We start from the raw sequence: 22,280 nt of genomic DNA on the forward strand, positions 1-22,280 counted from the left end.
ATATGGCTCATAAAATTAAGATTGTTAATTTGCACAGATTTTCTTGTACAAATTGATAGGAGTAACTTGGACCAACCTTTTTATAGATATTTTGGTGTCTCACTCTTTCAAGGAAATGAACAAATTTTGAAGGAAGATGAATGTGTGTTAGGGGCAATGAGAGACTTCAATTCAATCCCATCATCCAACCTCATGTGATTGGAGGTCGCTCGAGCGAATGCATAATATATACACATACATGCAGGTAAAATATACTAAATACCACTAAACACATTTATAGCCTTGTCCATCATATATAAAGCTAAGGTTCTCATATCCTACATAGAAATGTTTTTTTTTTTGTGCCAAAATAGTTATTTCATACATTGCGAGTATGAATATACTTAATAGAATTATTATTTTTTTTTTGGTCATCCAAACCGCTATTTAATGCATAATATATTTTCTTTTCAGCCTTTTTAGAAACTAAGAAATCACTTTCAACTCATAAACATGATGTATTTTCAGTTGATGATGGTAAGAAAAATGACAGATGGATGAGTGATATCTGAGGAAGGTTTATAAAAAATAGATACCCAATCTTATCCCGTAAATTCCGCAATGAAAGTGCTCTTGGCTACCGTCAAGATCAAATCTAGAGTGCTCCCGCGTCGTCATTTTAGTTGTCCCATCCAAGCTGTATTTTTCTCTTCACTATTATAATTTTAATAGACTTTTCATCAGATTGATCCTATAAACCATTTTTATAGACTTCTCATTTCTAGTTTTATTTATTCTAATTTAAGCATGCTTTCATCCCAATAATCTGATGCTTCCGCATCTTTCCATTCACTCTTCTTGTTAATTTTTCATGTCTCCTTTGTGCGTCGACTCTTTTTACATGATTTTTCCACGGGCATTACTTACCATTAATTATTTTTATTGCATTTTAGACTCCTACAGTTACGCATTTGACGCCACTTTCTACACGATTGTTCACACTTATTTCAAGTGCTTATAACAAAACACTTAATTTTAAATGACTTAAGCATAAAAGTTCCACAAGAATGATGGATGTCATCTATATTGCGTCTTTGATCATATATATATTTCTCCGTATAAAGCGTCCTCTAGTGTAGTGCAACCACGAAGTATACTTGGTTTGTATGCACTACGAACTACAAATTATACCTTATCCAAGCAATCAAGGACTTCGCCTACAATACTATTATTAGATAAATGGAAACTTTAATGCAACGTTACCGATTTTAAATGAAAGATGCTTCATGTCAAACTCGAGTTGTTACCTTAGTAATTTTGCTGCGTTTCTTTGAGATAACTTGATGATAAATCCATTACTATATTTTTTCAAAAAAAAAAGACGTTACAGAAAGAAAAAATACAAGAACCAGCATGAGCTCAATCTTTGCTTGTTCTTTGTTTTTTTGAAAAAAAAATATTTCTTGCGGACAAGTAACATAACAAGGCTTATACAATAGTATATAAATCAAGTTGCAGTAATCACTCTTCTTTTGGCTTCTCTAAAACCAGAGGAGGAATCCAATGCAAAACATATTCCTTTCTCTCTTGGCTAAATTAATCTAAGATTAATGATCTCCATCAACAAGATCTCCTGCTTTTCCAGCCGAAGCTTGGACAAATCCTCAAACACTTGTCTCCTCTTGAATCCTCGGCGACTGCGACCTCGTCGTCTCTCTTCCGGCGAACCACTGCACCGTCCGTCTCGCAATCGGCAGCCAAAGCCGCCTCACCTTCTCCTCCTTGGCCCCGGCCGGCTCGCTAACCGCCCTAAATCTCGACAAGTTCGTGATCTCCGACATCGATCTGTTGTTCCCGGACGAAACCAGAGCCCTGGATCCAGCAGTCCCCGAGTTCCCCTCACCGTCCGATGCCGAACCAACGGCCGCCGACTGGTCTCGGTTCATCTGGCTCGCCTTGCTCTCCAGCAACCGCTTCTTCTCGATCTCCTCCTTAATCTTCAGCACGCTCCGATCCGCGGAGCGCTTCTCGTTCGGAATCGATTCCGAATAGGAATTCAGATCCGAATCCAGACTCGAAAACCTCTTGCTGGAAGCCAAGCTCAGCATGTCCGTGTTCAGAGAGATGAAATCCGAGGAATTCACATCGCTCCATCTGCTCCTGAACACCACGTCCGATACTATAATTCGATGCTTGAACTTGTGGTAGAATTCTCCGCCGTCATGATTCCTTTCTTCCAGAATCGGCAAATTCGGCTTCTCCTTCCGTTCCATCCTCCGGAAGCTGCTACCGACGCTGAATCTCGAGGAGCCGTGGCGGCCGCTGTTATCCCCGGGCTCCCTCTCGACGAAGAGCGCGAGCTCGAGGTCTTTGGCCGGATCTTCCCTCCGGGAGGAGGGGAACAAGAATCTGGAGCTGGTGGAGTACTTGAAGAGGGTGGCGTCCTCCACGGAGACCTTGCAGCGGCAGAGCGGGCAGCTGGAATGGGCCTCCAGCCAGCGGTCCACGCACCCGAGGTGGAAGGCATGCTTGCACTTGGGCAGCAGCCGGAGGAGCTCGGTGTCGTCAAATCTCGAGAGGCAGACGGCGCATTCGAGGCCGGCGCGGGCGCCGCGGAGGGAGGAGAACCGGAAGAAGGGCAGCGACTCGATGACCGTCTTGTCGATGCCGGAGAAGCGGTTGTTGTCGGACAGGATGTGGCCGTTGGGTCGGTCCACGCGGCCGGGGTCGGAGGAGAAGAGCTCGGAGGCGGCGGTGTGGCAGAATTTAGCATACACAAGAAGAAGAAACGTGAGAGAGAACATGAGAGAGAAAACTCCGATGACGATGGCGACGCTCGGCCGGAACGACACCGTCACCCCCTCGGAGTCCGGCTGGCTCGTCTCCGCGGTGCCGATCGCCCAGATCGAAAAGAAGACAAGCAGACGGAGGGAGGGATTGGGTGGACGCATCGGGAGTGGAATTTGGGAGAATTAATTAAGGCTGGCCGGAGAGCATGGGTGGTGGTTTTTGGGCGGTGGGGATGGCGGAGAGCGGTTTTTCTTCGTTTTGTATTCCTCCCTGGGGCTTTGGAGGGAGTCGGTAGTTATATATGGGGGGTTGAGGGGTGGGGCCCGGGGGGGAGATGCCTTCGTTCAGACCTGTCTTCTTTTTGGCTTGTTCTGGGCGTTCCCGGTGGCGTGCTTCCGTGCTGTGTCTCATATGGGTTGTTTTATTATGATTTGTTTAAGGTTTAAAGAAAGGGAGGAATCGAGCTGTACATGATTCGATAAATGATAGAGGTAATCAGGGAGGGGAGAAAGATTTATTAATTGCTGTACAAGAACACTGGTTGAGTTATTAAATTGGTAAGTTTCAGAGAGGAGGGGTGAAAGCATTGACTAAGCGTTTGGAAACTTTAAAACAGTGGAACCACAACGCTACTTGCATGAGTATTGAAACCTTCTTGTGAGAGAGAATCTGGTGGAGGTGAGGGGGGATTTAGGGGGAAAATTAATAAATCTTGACCTAATGATCTAGTCGAACACGAAACTTATTTTGACATACGGATGTTGATGCTTGCAAGAATGCATCACGACTTTTAGAGAGATCTTAAAATTTTATTTCTAGATCTAATGATTTTCCCCTAATAGAAGGTCCGAGAAAAGTATCGAGATGCTGATGCAACTTTACAAATAATGCAAGTATGAATGGCATGCTCTTGCTAAATGAATTCTGATGCTCCCCCGAATGTATTCTAATGTTCGTCAAAGAAAAGGCTCGAAGTCATAATGCAGTGCGGTAGAGATGGCGATGTGTGTATATATTATCAAGTCAATGGAACCTTTTTATAATGAATCAGGTAGCATTATCCTACTTACTCTAAAAGAAAAGGGAGAATATCCGAGAAATATAGAAACTTATTGTAAACTTATTATATCAAAGAGCTTTACTACTTTGGCTTGATTAGAAACCATTAATCGTAAAGTAGGATCCATATGTCTAACCCAGAGTAGATGGGGGAGTAACTTTGAAGGTCAATAATTGCTAATTGGAGAATAGTTCTTAAACCATGAACACGGAGGAGAACACATATTTTATGATTTAGGACCTTTCTCTCCTTGACCCTCGTCACTTATGACGGCAGGTGACTTTATTCGGACCTGAACTTAACCACTTTGCTGCTGGGTTTGGTCAGCTCACGTTAATCCAAAAATTTTTGATGTCCTTCCTAACTTCACTGACCTAATTGCAGAGCCATCGTGCAGCTGGGTTAAGGTTGGTTTCTGGGCAAATCTAGCCATGGTGATCAAACGGGTCATGAATTTGAATCCAAACTGACCCAAAATGTCCTCACTGGCTCAAGTAAGAGCTGAATTGAACCGGACCCACCTTAATTCCTTCAGCTCATATGAACTCAATAAGAGCCGGTAATCTGGTTGTCAATAATTCAAGTCATACGACGAAGCTTCCAGCAGATGTTATATCTTATAAATTTCCAGTTAGTCAATGCAATTGGTTGAGCCAACCAATGCATCTTATAAATTTCCTTGTTCCCCACTAAGCTCCATTAACGCCGAGATTACATGCAATAAACTGTACATGATAAGTAAAAATAGATGGTTGTCAATGCCTTGGCCCACCATCTTCTACGTGGAGGATCCTCTACTCTGTTGAAGTGGACCAAATAGTATTCATTTGCAAACAAAGAAGAGGATGGAGTCCGGGAGACTAGAAGTTAGAAGAGAGGAGGAGAGAGGGAAAAGAAATCATGAAGAACCTTTTGGAGGGTGGTCTAGTGAAGAAGACCAATCCATGTCTGTATCTTGTGCCAGAATTCTGTCCATTTAGCTATGGATTTTAGGTAGGTAAGGTCGATTCCGGATTCGGCTAGCAGTTTGGGTTCAAGATCTTTGGCCATATTGGCCCAGAATTATATGTATCCACTTGCATATAACCTGCTAGCAATTTAGGTGAGGATGATTTTGCTGTCAAAATATAATAAGGTTTTGGTTAACCATCGATATCGAGCTTGCAAAGTTCAAGTTTTTTAATCATATGAACAAGCTTTCAGCGTTGAAGGAGATGGATCTGTCTTAAGGGAGGCAAGGCATATGGTAGTAGTTTACTGATCCAGCTTGGTTTTCTCTTGTATGGGACAGGTGGACTGCTTGGCTCACGTAAGCCATTCAAGGACTTCAAAAATTTTCATTGTTATATGAGGCTGACTTGGAAATCTCCAAGCTCAGAAAACAAAGGTGACATGAGGTTGGGCTTTCAAGAATTATAAAAATGTTGGGTTAAAGAGAGGAACAAAAGGGCATTTATCTTTGGACATGATTAATAGCTGTAAAGAGAGGACAGGTTAGTCGATGCTGAAAGAAGAAAACAATATGCGAGTTTGGTTGCCTTGATTGTCAAATTACTTTTCTAGGATTTGAGAGGCCTTTTGTTACTTTTCCAAGCATCAAAAATAGGCACAAGATGAGAATGGCTAACCGTCTCTGAGCTTTTTATGCTCTGCCAAAAGTGAAAAAAGAATATCTTCTAAAGGGTGGAGAGGTGTGACAACTAGGGCATCACCCAATTCACTAGTTACACACTTATTATACTTAAATTTAGATGATCTGCCCTCAAAACACAAACTAAAGGTTGGATTTGCATGCACCCTATTTCGAGCACTACTTAAAGGGCTTATAACACACCTAAGTTGAAAACAATATCTTATGGATAATGAATTATCGAGCACTTTAGGGAGGCAGGAATTGATGGGAGCATTGAAAATGGCCCATCTAAACTCCGCGGTTAGTTCCTTATGATAAACTTCATGAAATAGCAACCAGACATGCCGAATGAGGCTTCTAAATGGGGAAAAATCATCAATGTGAAAACTCTGAGTATCTAACCTTTTCACTTTATTTTCTCTTTTTTTCTTTCTTTTTACTATGATGATGCTAAGGCTTTAAATTCATTTTATAGATAGCATTAATCTTAGCCAATGCATTTACTAAATTCATGAGTCCTGTTATGATGTTAAGGCTGCCCTAGGTTTAGAAACATCCACAAGTTGTATTTCTGCAATTGTTACAGATGTTCTGTCTTTGTTGTTTATTGGTTAGGGCATCCTGATTTTACTCAGACTATAGATATGTCATCTTAGGGGACTTATGTGTTAGTGAAGATGATGATTTATGAAAGAATTGAAAAATCTTAGTTGCCATTATATTCAGCCTGTTTCAAACTTCTGAATGATTATATTTCAGCATCAACAACACATTTACTGGTGAGATAGATAAATTAACTGAATAAAGAAAGAATACAAGAAGGAATAAAACAATATAATGGAGAACTATAAAACAACACATAGTTCCTACTGAAGAAATCACTTTGTTCAGAATTGTGGTTTCACTTTGTTCTAACTCTACAATCACAAATTTGAATTATCATCAACAACAAAACAGCCTTTACTGTACATATTTGTATCGACATTGAGTTGATTTGGATATGAAAGTTCCATGAAATCCATAAGGCACTCTTTGTGGCAAAGTTATTTTGACAACAGGGTCACTGTCAAAACTTTTAGTGTCAATTATGTAGACCTGCAAAAAACCAAACATCATTCATAAGCTTAAGAGGTTGATTTAGGTCTCATATCTTGATTTATAAATCACTGACTATCGATCTCTGTGAATCTTTCAATACTAGGAGAAAAGTTTACTTACTAATCCAAACAAGCACCTTGGAAATGGATGGAATTGCAGATTACTAGGTGCACAGCTTTGATTAGGGAATACATGAGGTCACTTTCAACGAAAGAACTTAAACCCCTATTGATGACAGAGTTGAAGGTTTCCATAGGGTTTTTGCAAATAATAACAAGGGTTGTGGTAACTTGGTCAAATGCAAAGGGACATTATGCATAAGTTAACTGCAATAATACAGGAATCTTTTTTAAAGCAAAAGAGCACATAATATGACTTCTTCTTTTTCTTTTTCTTTTTTTGAGAACAATGGTGGGAGCACCACCTATTAGAAAACCTGTGTTGAATACTTGGGAACAGCACCTCCAAGATTTGATCCAGAACATCCTCCCACATGGCCCAGTTTGCAGTTCAGTACCCAGTTCTTATAAATTGAAACTTGATGATGATTTGGAGTAATATGTTAGTTTTATTCATTGGTTGATTAAATGGTGACCGCAGATTCACCATTCAATGATCTTGTATAGGGGTTTGTCTGTAATGTCCCCCAAAAGGCCTGATGGATGATGCTGATGGTTTATAGTCAAGCCAAAACCCTCCTTGAGATATCTAAGGGTGGAGTCTACCGTGTTGTCTTGAAGTAAGAATCTGGGTTTCTAATGTTGTGTTCTATAAGCAAGTTATGTTGTCACGGAGGAACTCCTGAAGGTCATATTATACAATCAAACAGCAGCTCTTATTTTCAATTTCTCTATTCTTTTGCTTTAATACCTCCTGCCATTAATTAGAAACTAGCAGCACTTACATAGTGAATTTGTTAGAAAAACATTTTTAGAGGATTTGGTTAGATGGCAACAAGTCAACAACGAAGTCCTACAATGTGGATTTTAAGTTGTTGAACTTACCTGAGATGCATTTGTATCTTCATTGTGCACAAAAGAAACAATCCAACCATCATCTTCATCACAATCACCTTGTTTTGAGACAAATGCTGCTCCTGAACAGAACTTATTTCTGCCAAGCTGGTGGTGCTCTACCGTAACCAGGTCTTCAGAGTGTTTCTCCAGCTGATCCAGAATTTAAGCAACAAAGTAAAATGCATCTCCAAACAACTTTTTGAAATTTGCAGTGACACCGCCTATATCTCGAGAAAAGTTGGGAAAATTTTTACCTCAGCAGTGCCATCAACTTGTTCTTCAAGATTAAACTTTGCCAGACTTCCATACTTGGGCAGAGCTACAATAATGCAGATATAAACATCAGGCATATACATATTTAGATGTATGTATGTGATATATGCACATCACTCTTCTTTTCTTTTTTTTTTTTTTTGAGACATTGTGTAGAGAAACTTTCAGCCATAAATGTCTCATTACCACAGATAGAACTTGCTGCAGAATCCACAACTTGCGCATAAGCATATTTGTTATACAACCCAATGAAATGGTCATTGATCAAAGGGAAGTCTATTGAGAAATCAGTTCCTGTTAGGTATCTCCCAGCGACACCACCTGTTTTCATGTTTAGTCTCCATTCATACAAACGCGAGAAGAAGAATCCTTCTTCAAAGATATTGTCAGGACATGTTGCTCTTTTTGTCATGGGCTTGAATCCTTTAGAAAACCACTGGAATTTATCAACTCCCAGGTCTGGGCCAGGGATGATTGATTCAGATGCTCGACAACCCATCACAACCACCTGTTTTGACAACAATAAACATTTGATAATGATGTAAAGGTTTCCTTATAGAATTAAATAAAATCTACCTTTTGTTCCCATTAATTATCTCTAAAAAAGAAAAGAGGAAAAAAAGGAAAACAGGTTTTATTCTTATTGATCTCGTCGACTTTAGTGCCATGTTAAAGGAAGACATTGTTATATTATTTGCTACTTTTCTGCAAGAAATAATAATTATTCTTAGTTACTCCATCAATTTTGTTAGCATAATAAGATCACGAACATCTGCGAAGGAAATATACTTTCGCAAGTAACCTCGCAAGTAACCAACATTTTTACTGAACATTCATGATGAAGAAGAAACCAAAGGGTAATCAAGCAATAAAAGGGCTTCCGCTCATAATATTTACCTCATCACCAGTTTCAAAGCAATTGATAATGTGGAAAGTACAATACGGTTCCACCTCAAACCATTTAATTGAATCTGCATCTCCGTAACGGGGCATCACCCCAATTCTTGCATAACTTTCCTTCTCAAACTTGATCAACCTACAAGTTCAACAAAAATAATCAGCATAGTTAAAAAAAAAGGAGCTCACTCCTAATAAAAAAAAAAAAACGAGCCATCGATACTTACGGACCACCTCTGACAAGTCTATTAATATCAATAGTAAGTGGCATGTCGAGGATTATGTTGTACCTGAAAGCCAAAATATAACGGTTCAGACCCAAATATTATGAACTATTAACTTCTCAGTCAGATAACTTCTTTAGTAGCACAAGGATATTGGTCATGCCAAATTGATAATCACTGCAACAACTAGATAACAAAGAAGAAAACCTAGAGTCTAGAAACAACAGTTCAGAAGCTTGACGCTCTGAATCTCAAAAGGAAATACCAATATCCTTAACCAACCAATAGATTCCAAAAGCTTAAGCTGGTAGGGAAGGGGTCAGGCCTTAACGACATGTACCTTCAACAGATCATTAGGACTGATAAAATCCCACAACCTCAAAGTCCTGTATTAACAGGCGCCTTGAATTAACCAAAGTAAAGAGGTGGTGAAGATTACAAAAAATGCCTTACATTTTGGTAACTCCTATGTCATGGCAAAGGGTGCTCCTCTCCAGGTTGAGGTCAACCTTATGCATTAGTTTTTTCCCGTCAGCTGGAAGCAAATGGTAAGATGAGAAATATTAACATAAAATTACAAGATGAAGCAGGCTTTCAGTTTGCTGATGCTACTGTAGAATCTCAATTTTTCATTCAGACCAACATCTTAATACAACTCGATAACAGTAATGCTTGAGAAACCTGATAGAACTCCAAGCACAAGGAAAGGTTTCTTCGCATCAACTCCAAAAATGACAAGCTCTCCAGATCCTGGAGCTCTCTGCATGCATGGTCAGCAAACTTTTCGGATCAGATACCGCATTCAGAAATTAAGAGCACTAAACTTATTATACATTTGAAGTTCTAAGGACAAATGGAAAACCTTTGGATGGGAAGTGAATGGCCGATCCCAAGCTCCATCAACATCCCAGTTACCATATGTCTCAAGACTATATACGTCAATCTCTTGCGGTCTGTGATTCTCGGCAACTGAGAAGACTCTCCCTGCGTGCTCAAACACATTGGTGTTGCTGATGTATTTGTTTACTTTGCCAAACCTCAGCTGCCAAAACGCACCATGAGTCGAAATAGAAAGTTTAGTCCCTCATATATATTTTATTTGCATCAATTCTCTAAAATTACATAATAGTCACTGGACATATATAAATTTATAATCCACTGCATCAGTCCCTACGGTCTAGCTGAGTTCAGGTAAAGCGGATACTTGATCTAATTCTCCTTGATGAGTTGCATATCAGTCCCTCAATTATTTTGAATATGTACGGTAGTCCCTCAATTATATAAATTTTAAAACTCCATTACTTAATACACAAAGTAAGACCCCATTTGGGGAGCTTTTGAAGGATCAAAAAGTACTTTCTGGCCCTCCAAAAACACTTTTAGATAAAATAAAGATGTTTAGTAAAATTTTCGGAGAGTTATTTTAGCTTTTCTAGAAAGCTGAAACAGCTTTTTGGAGCTTCTCGAAAAAGCACTTTTAGGAATTATTGGAAAGTTGTTTTGAGTTATAATATTTTTTCTTTTTGGACCAAAATACCTATAATAAAATAGAATAATTACACAAAATATCCCATTATAAGTTGAAAAATTAATTTAGCCTAATAATTATAATATTTTATACTTTTATTATTATATTATACTATAGATATTATATTATATTATATCATAATACATTGATATGTTATGTCAAATAATTTATGATACAATATTATATCACTATATTATAATAATATTATATTATATTACATTAATATCATACTATACCATATATTTATGTATTAATACATATTATATTTTATTATGCTCTGTTGTATAATACTATGTAATGTCCTTTATGGCCATTTTGTCATACCAAAAGTTCTTTCTCAATTTGTTTACCAAACACATATTAAAATTCCATAATATTTTAGAAATGTAGTTACCAAATAGCAAACAGCTTTTTATAAAAGCTCTATTTCCAAAAGCTATACTTCTAAAAGCTCTACTGTCAACAATTCCCCTAAACAGAACCTAAGAGGTGTGGAGGACTACTGGGGGATTGAAAAGAAAGGGTAAAATTTAGAAATAAATAAATAAATTTAGAAATAAATAAATCATTTAGAAGAAAAACTTAATCGCCCATATGGACGGTCTTGTGAGAATTAGATTAAACACCAAGATTGCGAAGGAGAGAAGAGAAGGACATCATGGACCTGGTTTAAAACGTAAGCGGCCAAGATGGCGGGGGGATCGCCTTCGATGGCGGGGAGGAAGCAGGGCTTGTTGCGCTCCTTCTCGAGCTTGAAGGTGTCGGACTGGACGTATCGGTTATTATAGAAGAGGGTCCACCGGCCGGCGGCGTCCTTGGCGAAGGAGAGGGCATGGAGCATGCCCTCCCCCTCCACCCAGATGTTGCTCGACCTCCCGAACAGCGACTCCGTCGACAGCAGCGTGCCGAACAGTGGATTAGAACCTGGGCCCAGACCAAGCCCAAGCCCAAGATATCAAAAAAAGCCATCACCAGTCAAAAATATGGATCAATGTGATTCACAATTTATTATTATTAATTTTTTTTTATATCTAGTTATCGTTCCAGAGCCATTTAAAAAAAGAAAAAGAAAAAAAAAACAGAACAAATATGCATGATTTGGAAAGATGGAAATGGTTTGAGTTATCCTTATATGCATACCATTTCTAATATATACGCCCTCTGGGAAATCAGCAGGAATCTCCCCTTCAATGCTGGTGATCCTCACGGCATCTCCAATCTCATCAACTGGTGCAAAGTTGCTCTACAACCACAGATGTCACAGTTCAGTGAACACATCCTAGCAGATTGCCAGAAAAGAACTTGCATTCCATTATCCCAACTTGGTACATATCCTAACTTTCTTTCTTTCTGTGTGTGTGTATAGTATGGATGCATCCAACAAAATTAGAAAATAAAGTATCACCAAATTAGAAAAGAATACTAGCAGAATTTGCCAATAATGCACCACGAGAGTGAATCCTTAGCTAGAGTAGCTGAGGTGCAGGGTCCAGTTCCAATTCCTAGTTTTACAGTACATCAAAATTTGGTGGTGTGAAAGGTCAGAATGTCATGGACAGGCCACACCAATGCAACATCTAACAAAAGGATCAGAGCAATCTTTTTTTGCAGATGGATGGCATTACTCAATGCATTTACTCCGAACTAAGTTGAACACAAAATGGCCAATGTCAACCATAGATGAAACTGGCTGCAAGAAAAAAAAGAAAAAAAAAACAGTTTACCTGAGATGGGAGTATGGGCTGATGGATGAATTGGAATGTGGAGTCCACAAGTGCATCTAGGAACCTCCGTGAGGTGTTCTTGATGTTCTTCCACACATCGATTCTCGTATGAGCCTGCTGCAGCTCTCTGAAGAAAGGCTGGTCCAAAAAGAGAGAACTAAACAAAAATCAACCTCGGAAAGCAAGAGACACAAAGATTGCAGAGCTTAGAAGAGTAGAAAGAGTTACCTTCAGAGAGGAAGGGAGGGAGGTGGTCAGATGACTAATTTGGGTGGCCATGAGAGGCCTTCGGGCAGACCCATGCGGACAGAGATAAGGACAGATGGAGCTCATTCCAGGAAGTGGAGTCTTACCTCTCTAGCTCTCTCTATTCCCTTCCAAACGCCAAGGCAGGCCCCCACTCGCACAAAGCCATCGGGGAAGCCGTCGAGCTTATATATATATATATATATATATTTGGAGGAGGCGAGCGAGGCATGCCCATGACGTAGAAGTAACTGGGAAAGGAACAAGAAATGAGACATGGAATCCTTGGTTTCATGTTTTGCCTCGAATCGTTTCCTTCCAGGTTTTGGCAGCTTTCACAATGCAGGTACCCTCGGAATATGCCTCTGAACCCATTTCAGACTTTTGTCTTGGATTTAGAATTTGGAGCCTGGCCTCGCTCGTTTCCGCTAGCCAATGAACGATCAGTGGTCTGAACTTCTGAGCTAATTTATGTTTCAAAGAGAGACCAAGCTAGCCATGGATCTATATTGTGGGTTTCCATTCAAGATTTTCTTTTGTTTTTAAATGAGAATTAACTGTGGGAACCCCACCAATTATGTCATAAGACTAATGAAATAATTTCCCATATCAAATAACTGGGGAAACAAATTCAAAATTTTGCAAATAAGACTAATGACATAATACATTTTGATTTTTTTAGATATATTCGCATTAGAATAATGCAAAACGATCTGACTTAGCAAGAGAAAAAAAAATGGCAGCCAGTTTTGGTAGGAGTCCACTGGTAACACGAACAAATAAGGTAATGCCTAAAGTTAGATTGTTTTGGTGGAAAATAGCCTGGAACGGAATCCTTTGCGAATCTATACTATTTAAGCATGGATTATTACTTCATTCTTCTGCTGTGCCTTGTGATCTTTGCCCAGAGATCTTCGAAGATGTCGGTCATATTATTATTCATTGCTCTCATGCTGTTTGGCACTATTTGGCTCCGATATACTCGCATGGTTTAAGACTTTGATTCCTCTCAAGCCCTACTTGACCATATGACCGATCACCAAATCCCAGATGATCATCAGAATATCATAGCTTATGTTGGGTTCATGTGGTGTGATATATTGTAGAATCTTTAAGAATAAAACTTATGGAAGTTTAGAAATTGCTTAGTAGGCTCACTGGTATTAGAATGAAATTAACCGAACTTCATTGTATTTAGTCTCTGCCTCGACTAACTACATGGCACTGAGGTATTTCCATGGGCTCACTGTTGAGACCCTCTATTTCCATCCAACAAATTGCGTGCTGGGGTACTCCATTTACACTCCCAAGAATCCTTTTGCTCTCTCAGTTACTTACGAAGATTTTTATTTATTTAATTATTTATTTATTTTTGAGGGAACTGAGTGAAGAAATTAGTCTTTCACTCTCTCAGTCACAAAGGTTTTATCAAGAACCTTTTATGCCAACCAAGAAAATTAAATAAACAGCAGTTGCTGGGTTATAGTCCTATGGACGACGATTTATGAAGAAAAATTCCAGCATCACATCCCTTCCAGATTCCCCAGCAGAGGACAGAAATCAAATAGTCCCACCAATCACCCTTAAATCTGTTATTTGATCACATATGCTGCTAGTTTATTATCAGGAAATACATGATATACGCCATTCTTAGATGATTGGATCTTTTGGAGTCTTGAAGTCTTCTAAAAAGTAAAAGTAAATCGTAATATATAAAATATAACTTTGTCTGGAGAAGAACGAAGAGTTCACAACCTTATTTTGGATCATTCATGCAAAGAACACAATGGAATTAGATTGAGATCAATAATTACTTTGAGATATCAATGCTTTGATCTCTCATCATTTAAAATATGTTATAACATAAGTTACATGCAATAAAGAATATATCACAGTCCAAACGATAAGCTTATGAATAAACAAAATCAAGAAGTCAATAGCATGATTTCTCAAGATTCAAGAAATTATTGGCTATTATAGTTTCTTTAATAGTCATTTGCAAAGAAAGGCGAAAGGCGTGCCTCCAAGTTTCCATGAGGGCATTTACATGTAAACATAAGCACCAAAAAATGATGGAAGATAAAAACTATTTCCACAGAACAATTGTTCCCACACATCAAGTTGATACAAGATTAAAATAGAAAAGGGGTCGTCAAGAAGCCAATTTTCACTACAAAACTCACAGTGAAACAACATCCGAGTTAGCAGGTCAGGCTCATTAAAATAGAAAAGGGATCGTGAAGAAGTGAATTTTCGCTACAAAACTCGTAGTGAAACAATATCCAAGCCAGCAGGTCAGGCTCATATTGAATTGCACAGAGATATAAATTAGTCAGGGGACAGACGATTCATGGTTCCATAACTATGTCTGCAATTGCAACTAGATGATTACATAAAGTGAATGGATGTCTCCAAACACTGGAAAGAGAGATAAGGAGATTGCAAATGGATCAAGAAACATGAGATAGCTTAAAAATCATAGCAATTCATTCGGTAGTGTCCTGCTGCATAATTCAGCATTACAGTAGATGTTCTCACAAAATTCTGAAAAGCTTGAGAATTAGTTCTGGGCTGAAGCAGCTGGATTGCTAGCAGGAAATGATGCTAAACTTGTATTACTTTCCAGGTTGGACGCATCTGCACTTGCATGTTCAATAAACTGTTCTGGGGTCATGTGAGACCCATGGCAGGCACAGACAATCTTTATTTGGTTTCTGTCGTATTTGTAGGTAACACCGGATATGGTTTTCCCATTTGGGCCTGGTCCAGTGGTCGAAACCCATGGAAGATCTGGATAAGAGCCACATCCTCCAAATTTCAAATTTGATGCAAACATACCGGGCTTTATAGCACATCCTTCATAAGATAAGCTTGCTGCTGCAGGTTGGTTTGTTGTTTCCTTTTGCCTGACGATCGTATTGCTTCCCTTGCCCTCCTCTTCAACCTGAGATGAAGAAGATGCACCAGCCTCCCCAATAGGTTTACCACTGCCTTTTGCCAGCTCTGATGACTTTCCCTCATATGTGAAAGCTGATGATGAACAACAGGTGTTAGAACTGAAGATACACCAACATGATACAGAGAAAAGCACAGGCCGATGTATAATTAGTACAAATATGAGCATGAAAATAAAAGTATAAAGTTCTGGTGGTGGGTATGGGTGTGGTTGCTGTTTCCTTCTCTTTTTTATTTTTAACCCCCAACAAGGGAGATCTGGAGATCAGCAGATCAATGTATGAACAATGCATACTGGTCCATAGAATTTTTGAGTTGAAGGGCTTTTTTTAATTTTTCCCCACAGCAAGGAAGAAGGGAAGAGGAAGGAGAGGGAAGGGGTGGAGGGGTTTGGAGGTCAGCAGATCAATGTATGAAAAATGCATATCAGTCCATAGAATTTTTGTGTTAAAGAAAGGCATCACGATATTAGGAGATAAATAGTGAGATTGGTCTTGGTTATTAGTTATTACACTTCAGTAACTTCGGACGTCACAATGCATACTCTAACTATAGGAACTTACAGTGCAGAATATCCTTTTCCACCCCTACATTTGGCATTTGAATTCATAATAACATCATGCAAGAATAAGTGAAGATCTAAAACCCCTTCCTTGATTGGTAAGAATAAGTGAAGAATAATACTCTCAAGTAGCACAACATGTGGTCAAACACTCTGACATATAAGCCTCCGTTTACATTTTCTGCGCCTTAACTTTCAAGATACTCATCTTCAGATGAGAGGCAGGCCACAGACAGGTCCTGTGTAAGTGTGTTCTCAAAAATTCCTATAGCTACATGGAAATATAAATGCTCGTTAACGGTGTTAATATGTCTAATACTGCAGATTCCCTTTCCAGGCTAAGAAATGATTGTCATCAAATTATGAACCCAAACTTTGAAATTCTTAGACATCAGGATGTGCCAATCTAAGCAACTCCAACACTTAAAAGAACTCTAGATATAGATGCAGATGCATCATCTTTCAATGGTTTAATATTCAATAATGGATGATGCATGTAAAAGAACCTCAATGCTGCTAGGATATGAATCAATATTTAAAAAAGCAATTGCAACAAAAATATTGATAGTCAGAAAACTGGAGTCAAGAAAGATAGATAGACCATGAGATCTCTTCATATCATCCTCAGAATGTTGCGAGGCTCCATCAGCATTGTCTTTTATGGCAAAGGAAGACGCATGCTGAGGCTGAGAACCAAAAGCCCAGGAAGAACTTGTCTCTAAGGTTGGAAGCTGCACTGGAGAATAACCAAAAGCAAGCTGCAAGTTGCTGGTATTCATTGTTTGGACCACAGGCTGTTCACTATTCGCAAGAGGCATCAGTTGCATAATGCACGGGGAAGAAAACCCTGTTGCATTAGGCACACCTGCAGTAGTTGGTACCTTAACTGGTACTGGATAAGGCACAGTCATGACAGTCAGTGGTTGAAGTGGCAACGGAATCCCATATGTCACCTTCCCGATTTCAGGATTGGAATCATTTCCTGAGAAAGGCGGCTGTCTCTGCCCTTGAAAATTAATTCCACTTTGATCATTTAAAACATGTTTATCAGTAACTTTGGGAACTTCAGAGCATTTGGAACTGTCCTCATGCTGCGAAACCAACCAAGAGTTTGAGCCTTCTGCTTCTGACTCTGCAACATCCTCATTTTCACCAGATGAACCATCTTCTGTAGTAACTGAAATGTGGGACTTTTTTAATAACTTCATACCAGCAGGGCCCTTACTGTGTGCATCACCATGGACAACTACCTTTTCATGCTTCTTTTGAATATTTATCTCCTCGAATGACAATCTTCTTTTGTTGATACTTGATTTCTCTTCCTCAGTGTCAGTTGTTTTGTTATTTGGGATCCACGGCTGTTGATACCTGGTGAACTGTGATTGACTGCTCTGCACATCTTTAGAGCCATCTGCCCCAGTGGCAGGATGCTTCCCAAGGCCTGTCCAGAAGTTCTCATGCAGTTGTGAAACTGGATCACCCTTTTGTTTCCCACTATGGACTTGGTTCTCAGCACTTGTTTGAAAGAAGTTCTTGAATGAGACGTCAGAAGCAGTTATAATGCCGCCTAACAATTTGGAACTACTACCTTCATCTAGTTTAGTATCTGAAGAAACATCTCTGCCTTTAGATTTCCCTGAAGATCCTCCACAAGAAAGGCCCAAGCTTAGCTCAAGCCCATTATCATCCTCCATATTTGCAGCAGAGCTATACAGACAGGCAGACAGCAGTCAACTCCCTTTTTCCCTTTCCTAGGCCAAGAAATTCTCACTGCATCCGCTCTTCATAGAATAATTTACTTCTTTTAGAATCAAAGAGATCCCTGTAAAGGGCAACAACAATGTCAATGAGGAAAAACATAAGAAAGAATTAAGCTCAGAATAGCAAATTCTAGAAGGGAATAAACAAAATTGAAAGAAAAAATAGGACAGACAATTGATGATACAAAAGTTTCAGCCTGAAAGAAAAATGATAATTCATCAGGGTGATTTCCATTACCTCTATGAAAGGGTGTAGAGACTGCACTCAAGTTAATTTTCTCTATAGTAAGCAAAGGGCAAACATGACAAGGAAAGTGATGCTGCACATAATAAGCAAACTATATTTGAAGCATAACCTTGAGTAAATACTGTCATAAAGTATTTATAATAAATCAGCACATGCATTACACATAGAAGAATATTAATATCTAAAAACAGTAAAAGCCAGAAAATATCTTATATATTGTAACTATATCTTGAATTTGACAAGTTAATTTAGTAAATTAGAAAAAATATGATGATACACAAAAGACAATTACTAAAGTAGGAGATAGGCCATTAAACACTAACCAATTGTAAATCAAATAAACAGTTGAAACTACCCTAAAGATTCTAAATATTAAATATAAATATAATAGAAAACAATAATAAATCAAATTTAAATATAAGGAAATAGCTAAAAGGAAAATGAAAAAACCTTAACAGAATGAAAAAAAAAAAGAATTTCCTTAATATTAAAAAAATATTGCATTAGTTTTAGAAAAATTTATATGAATAGTTTTATTTTCCTTTACCTTTTCAACTCAAGAAAACATTTGAAAAGGCTATAATAGTGTTCATTAATTTTAACTGAAAAAAGCAAAACCAAACAAGAACTCAACAGAAGACTAAATGTAAGGAAATTTATTGACAGATGTGCTAAAATAGTGAGGGCAATAAACCCCACCCCCCAAAAAAAAATACTCGAATGAAAGGAAAATAAACGTAAGCTAAATTTTAATACCATAACATAGCACAACATTCATAAAATGTTTGCCAAGTTTTATTTTAGCTTCTTCATGTTCCTTTCTTATTGTAACCAAAACATAAAGAGAAGGCTCCAAAAGCCATAAAAAATTGTAAATAAAAATAAAACTAAGATACATGGTCAGAACTTGGATTATTACTGGGTTACAATTGGAAGGAACCAGACTAGCTTGCATGATGGCATGATTGGCCATTGAATTTGCTCGACTTCTTATGGCATCCATTTGCATCCTAATATGATCATGAACTAAATTCTTTCTAATATGGAAAGATTTATGCATGACTAAAAAGAAAATTGATAAGGTGAGAAAGCTATCCCAACTCAAAGAGTACTTGTTGGACGTGCAAGCTTTAATATATGGAAATTGATTATCGTGTTCTTCATGCACTTACAAAAGTGCAACATAGCATAAGGGGGTTGGTGCAACTTACAAAAATTGGCATAATTTTCAAAGGGATGGTCCAATCACAAGATGCCACACCATATTAGCAATAACACAGCACAAGGAATTGACAGGATGACTAAGTGGAGAAAAGGTGGCAATGCATCAAGGTTGGATTGGGTACAAGCCAGGTTAAGTTAGAATAATAACACAGTCAACCTTGATCTGCATCTAACGTGACCGGATAATAAGTCAGAACTCTTCAATCTCTGCACGCCCATAAGTTAAACCCTGTGATTTTTTTTTTTTTTTGACCTCACCTGACTAACCTATAATTTGCTCCATCTCACATCACCCAACCCTTGCAACTCTTCATGACTCAGTTCTATAGTATGCTAAACGGTTAGTGTTGAAAGGGATTTGCTATCCACAAAAATCTCAACCCATGGTCATAAACCTGACTTGATATGACCTAATCATTGGAAATAGAATTCTACCAGCTGCCGTTAAAACTTTGACCCATGTCCAAGCCATATAAAATCCAAATCAAAAAATTCGACGTAACCCAACACAAAATGAAAAATTCCTAACTCAATCCAGTCCAAAAGAAGTTATCTCAGGTCAAATTTCTAGGTCAGGTCAATTTTTGTAACCCTTAAAGTGGAGGCGCATGGGATTTTTCATAAATGTAAGAGTGCCCGACTCACATGGAAAGTACGAGAGATGTCAAATGAAGTCAGACAATGAGAGGATCTTGGAGACATGCAAGAGAAGGACTGATCTGGAACAAGTCAAACCAGGCTTTTATGACAGGTAGGTGGACAGAAGTAAGGCATGGGAGATAAGTCTGGATTACTTGGAGGAAATCTAATATGGAAAAAGAAAATGAAAGAGAAACATGTGGCATTGCATGATCTAGAAAAGGAGCATCTATTCATGGGGAGATCTGGGTCATGATGTTACTACTATGTGCAAATATACATCATAACAAAATAATTGTTATTATGAAGGTTGTTTGACAAAAGTTAATAGCATTCTGGAAAGAAACCTTTGCACATAATCTTTTCCAAAATTCAAACCTCTCATTTTCTAATATGGTCTTATTAGAATTTTTTTTTTTTAAAAAAAAAAGGAAAAGAAAGAGGAGCTCTGAACCCACTAGAAGAAACAGAATGTCAAAGGCCTTCTCTTCTAGCTGTGGATCCTCTTGATATGTACTACGTGTAGGATCAACAGTTGTAAGACTGCTGCTCGAATACAAGACACATGTAAAAAGTATGCATGCTGGCAGGCCAAGACATGGAGCATAAAAGAGCTGAAATTTACTGGGATATATGACTAAATAACTTGGAACCATCAATAGGAGCATTACAAATTCAAGAACATACTTTACAAGTATTTGAATGCTGTAACAAAGATAGCAGACACAGGCTTGCTGTCAATTTCCAACCAAAACAGTTTGTAGTTCAAATGTTATGCTCCAGCAACACGCTATACAAAATCAATGATCAATTCTTAACAGAAAGAAAAAGAAACCAAAGAAAAAGAAAATGCTGAAACCCTAATATTTTTGCTAATCATTGATGGTGAGTAAGAAAATAGCACCATATGCACTCTTGTGTCATTACCAATCACACAAACTAATATATGAACTTATAAAGAGAAAAGGCTCCTCCTTTATGGATCAATAAGCTTCAATAAGAACTAGGCATGATCAAATTAATCAGAAATTTGAAATAAAACTTAAGGTGAAGCAAAGAAAAATACACAAAAACCAAGAGAAGCAGTTATCAATTGATCTACCAACCAATGGATCAAGCTTGAAGTCTATCTATCTAATGATCTCAGACATCATATGTAAAGGTTCGCTTCATGGATACTGCTACACCATTGATTCCTAAACCAGTCGATGCCTTCAAAGGGAAAGAAGTAGTCTTTAAAATAAAAAAAAAAAACACTTCTCCCCATTTCCATGCCAACTATCATACCAAGATGCCCCCCCACTTCCCCATTTTTCAGACTCCTCAACCTAAACTGCACCGCCTGACAAACCCAGACACTAATTTACGCACTTGATCACAGTTGAAGAATCAATCAAGCCCATATAGCAAACTTCCTAGCAGAAAACGAAAATGCACACGGAAAAAGGCAATTTTTTCATCAAAAACCAAAAGAGATGTAGCTACTCACCTGAACCAACGCCGACCTTGAAAGCTTTTAGTTTTCCTTCCTCTCTTTACTTATATAGTTATATTTTCAAGAAAAGAAGCGAGCAAGGTCTTTATAAAATTTTTTATTGTGCGTTTAGCTCTTCGGCATGTGGTTATTGAGAAGCTCTGTACACCCGATGGAAATCGAGGCAAGAGACCCAAAATACCCAATTGCCACAAACCCTAGTTCTGTACACTGAGTATTTAGCATCCGATAAAATAAAAACCCTCCGCCGACATCCCCAGCCCAGGGGTCGTACACCGGCCGCTTCCCTCCGCCGGCGGCGATCAATCGCCGAAGCGGCAGGAGGCGTGGCACCGTGGCGGGGGAGGATAGAGAGCTTACGCGTATTGCAGGACTCGTTCTCGCTGCCTCCACCAGAACATGCGTAAACCACCCAAATCGCACATGGAAATCGGAAACCACCTGACTCCTAAGCCAAACCCTAATTCGAGAAGATGGAGAAGGGAAAAGGAGAAGGGAGAGAAATGGGGGAGACCAGGGAATTCAGGTGAGAGACGGGGAGACGAGAGATGACAATTAACCATTTTTAATTCTAGCTTGGGTCCGTTCTTGGAGTGGGCTTAAATCAAGCTGGGCCAAGGCTGTTCCAGCCCAATAACAATTCACAACCCTGGAATTGAGGAAGGGATTTGATCAACATAGTAGCCAATGATTTGTCTTTTTTACCACTTGAAGGCAATAAATTGTCATGGAAGCATACACTAACAGAAGAAATTATTGTTGTTAAAACTAAGTAGGGTCTTAATCAAATTTAGGATTTTCTCTTTTTTTGAAAAAAAAATTTGCAGAGGTTGTGGTTTGAGGAAGGGCGGGTGGTTAACCTAGGATTTTTCTCATAATCATGATAGACATTATATGCCTAGAATTGTTGTGATTGATATGGATAAATTG

At 38.6% G+C, this 22,280-nt stretch overlaps 3 protein-coding genes across 7 annotated transcripts; all 3 read right to left on the minus strand.

Moving 5' to 3' along the window:
- Positions 1-1,415: 1,415 nt before the first annotated feature.
- On the minus strand, positions 1,416-3,056 carry LOC103715572 (putative RING-H2 finger protein ATL12). The gene has a single exon (XM_008803250.6). The coding sequence runs from the start codon at positions 2,928-2,930 to the stop codon at positions 1,644-1,646; it is 1,287 nt and encodes a 428-aa protein (XP_008801472.4). The 5' UTR covers positions 2,931-3,056; the 3' UTR covers positions 1,416-1,643.
- Positions 3,057-6,218: 3,162 nt separating this feature from the next.
- On the minus strand, positions 6,219-12,630 carry LOC103715599 (carotenoid 9,10(9',10')-cleavage dioxygenase 1-like). 2 transcript variants are annotated; one of them, XM_039125180.3, is made up of 13 exons: positions 12,451-12,630; positions 12,223-12,360; positions 11,639-11,741; positions 11,163-11,422; positions 9,833-10,012; positions 9,652-9,730; positions 9,424-9,505; positions 8,974-9,036; positions 8,747-8,885; positions 8,036-8,357; positions 7,831-7,895; positions 7,565-7,726; positions 6,220-6,557 (listed from the first exon to the last, which is right to left on the minus strand). In XM_039125180.3, the coding sequence occupies exons 1-13, from the start codon at positions 12,553-12,555 to the stop codon at positions 6,423-6,425; spliced, it is 1,833 nt and encodes a 610-aa protein (XP_038981108.3). In that variant the 5' UTR covers positions 12,556-12,630; the 3' UTR covers positions 6,220-6,422. The 2 variants fall into 2 exon arrangements, with proteins under 2 accessions (XP_088562489.2, XP_038981108.3); XM_088706363.2 differs by lacking the exons at positions 11,163-11,422; positions 11,639-11,741 and having other exon boundaries at positions 6,219-6,557.
- Positions 12,631-14,796: 2,166 nt separating this feature from the next.
- Positions 14,797-21,918, minus strand: LOC103715573 (ninja-family protein 4-like). Of its 4 annotated transcripts, none has more exons than XM_008803253.6 (4): positions 21,711-21,902; positions 17,984-18,065; positions 16,587-17,807; positions 14,797-15,498 (listed from the first exon to the last, which is right to left on the minus strand). In XM_008803253.6, the coding sequence occupies exons 3-4, from the start codon at positions 17,677-17,679 to the stop codon at positions 15,029-15,031; spliced, it is 1,563 nt and encodes a 520-aa protein (XP_008801475.3). In that variant the 5' UTR covers positions 17,680-17,807; positions 17,984-18,065; positions 21,711-21,902; the 3' UTR covers positions 14,797-15,028. The 4 variants fall into 4 exon arrangements, with proteins under 4 accessions (XP_008801475.3, XP_088562503.2, XP_008801473.3 ...); XM_088706377.2 differs by having other exon boundaries at positions 21,345-21,902; XM_008803251.5 differs by lacking the exon at positions 17,984-18,065 and having other exon boundaries at positions 21,711-21,918.
- Positions 21,919-22,280: the final 362 nt, after the last annotated feature.

This window comes from Phoenix dactylifera, chromosome 1 (genome assembly GCF_051530095.1).
Source record: "Phoenix dactylifera cultivar Ajwa chromosome 1, Ajwa_hap1_PhDact_Kaust_v1.1, whole genome shotgun sequence".
Lineage (NCBI taxonomy): Eukaryota > Viridiplantae > Streptophyta > Magnoliopsida > Arecales > Arecaceae > Phoenix > Phoenix dactylifera.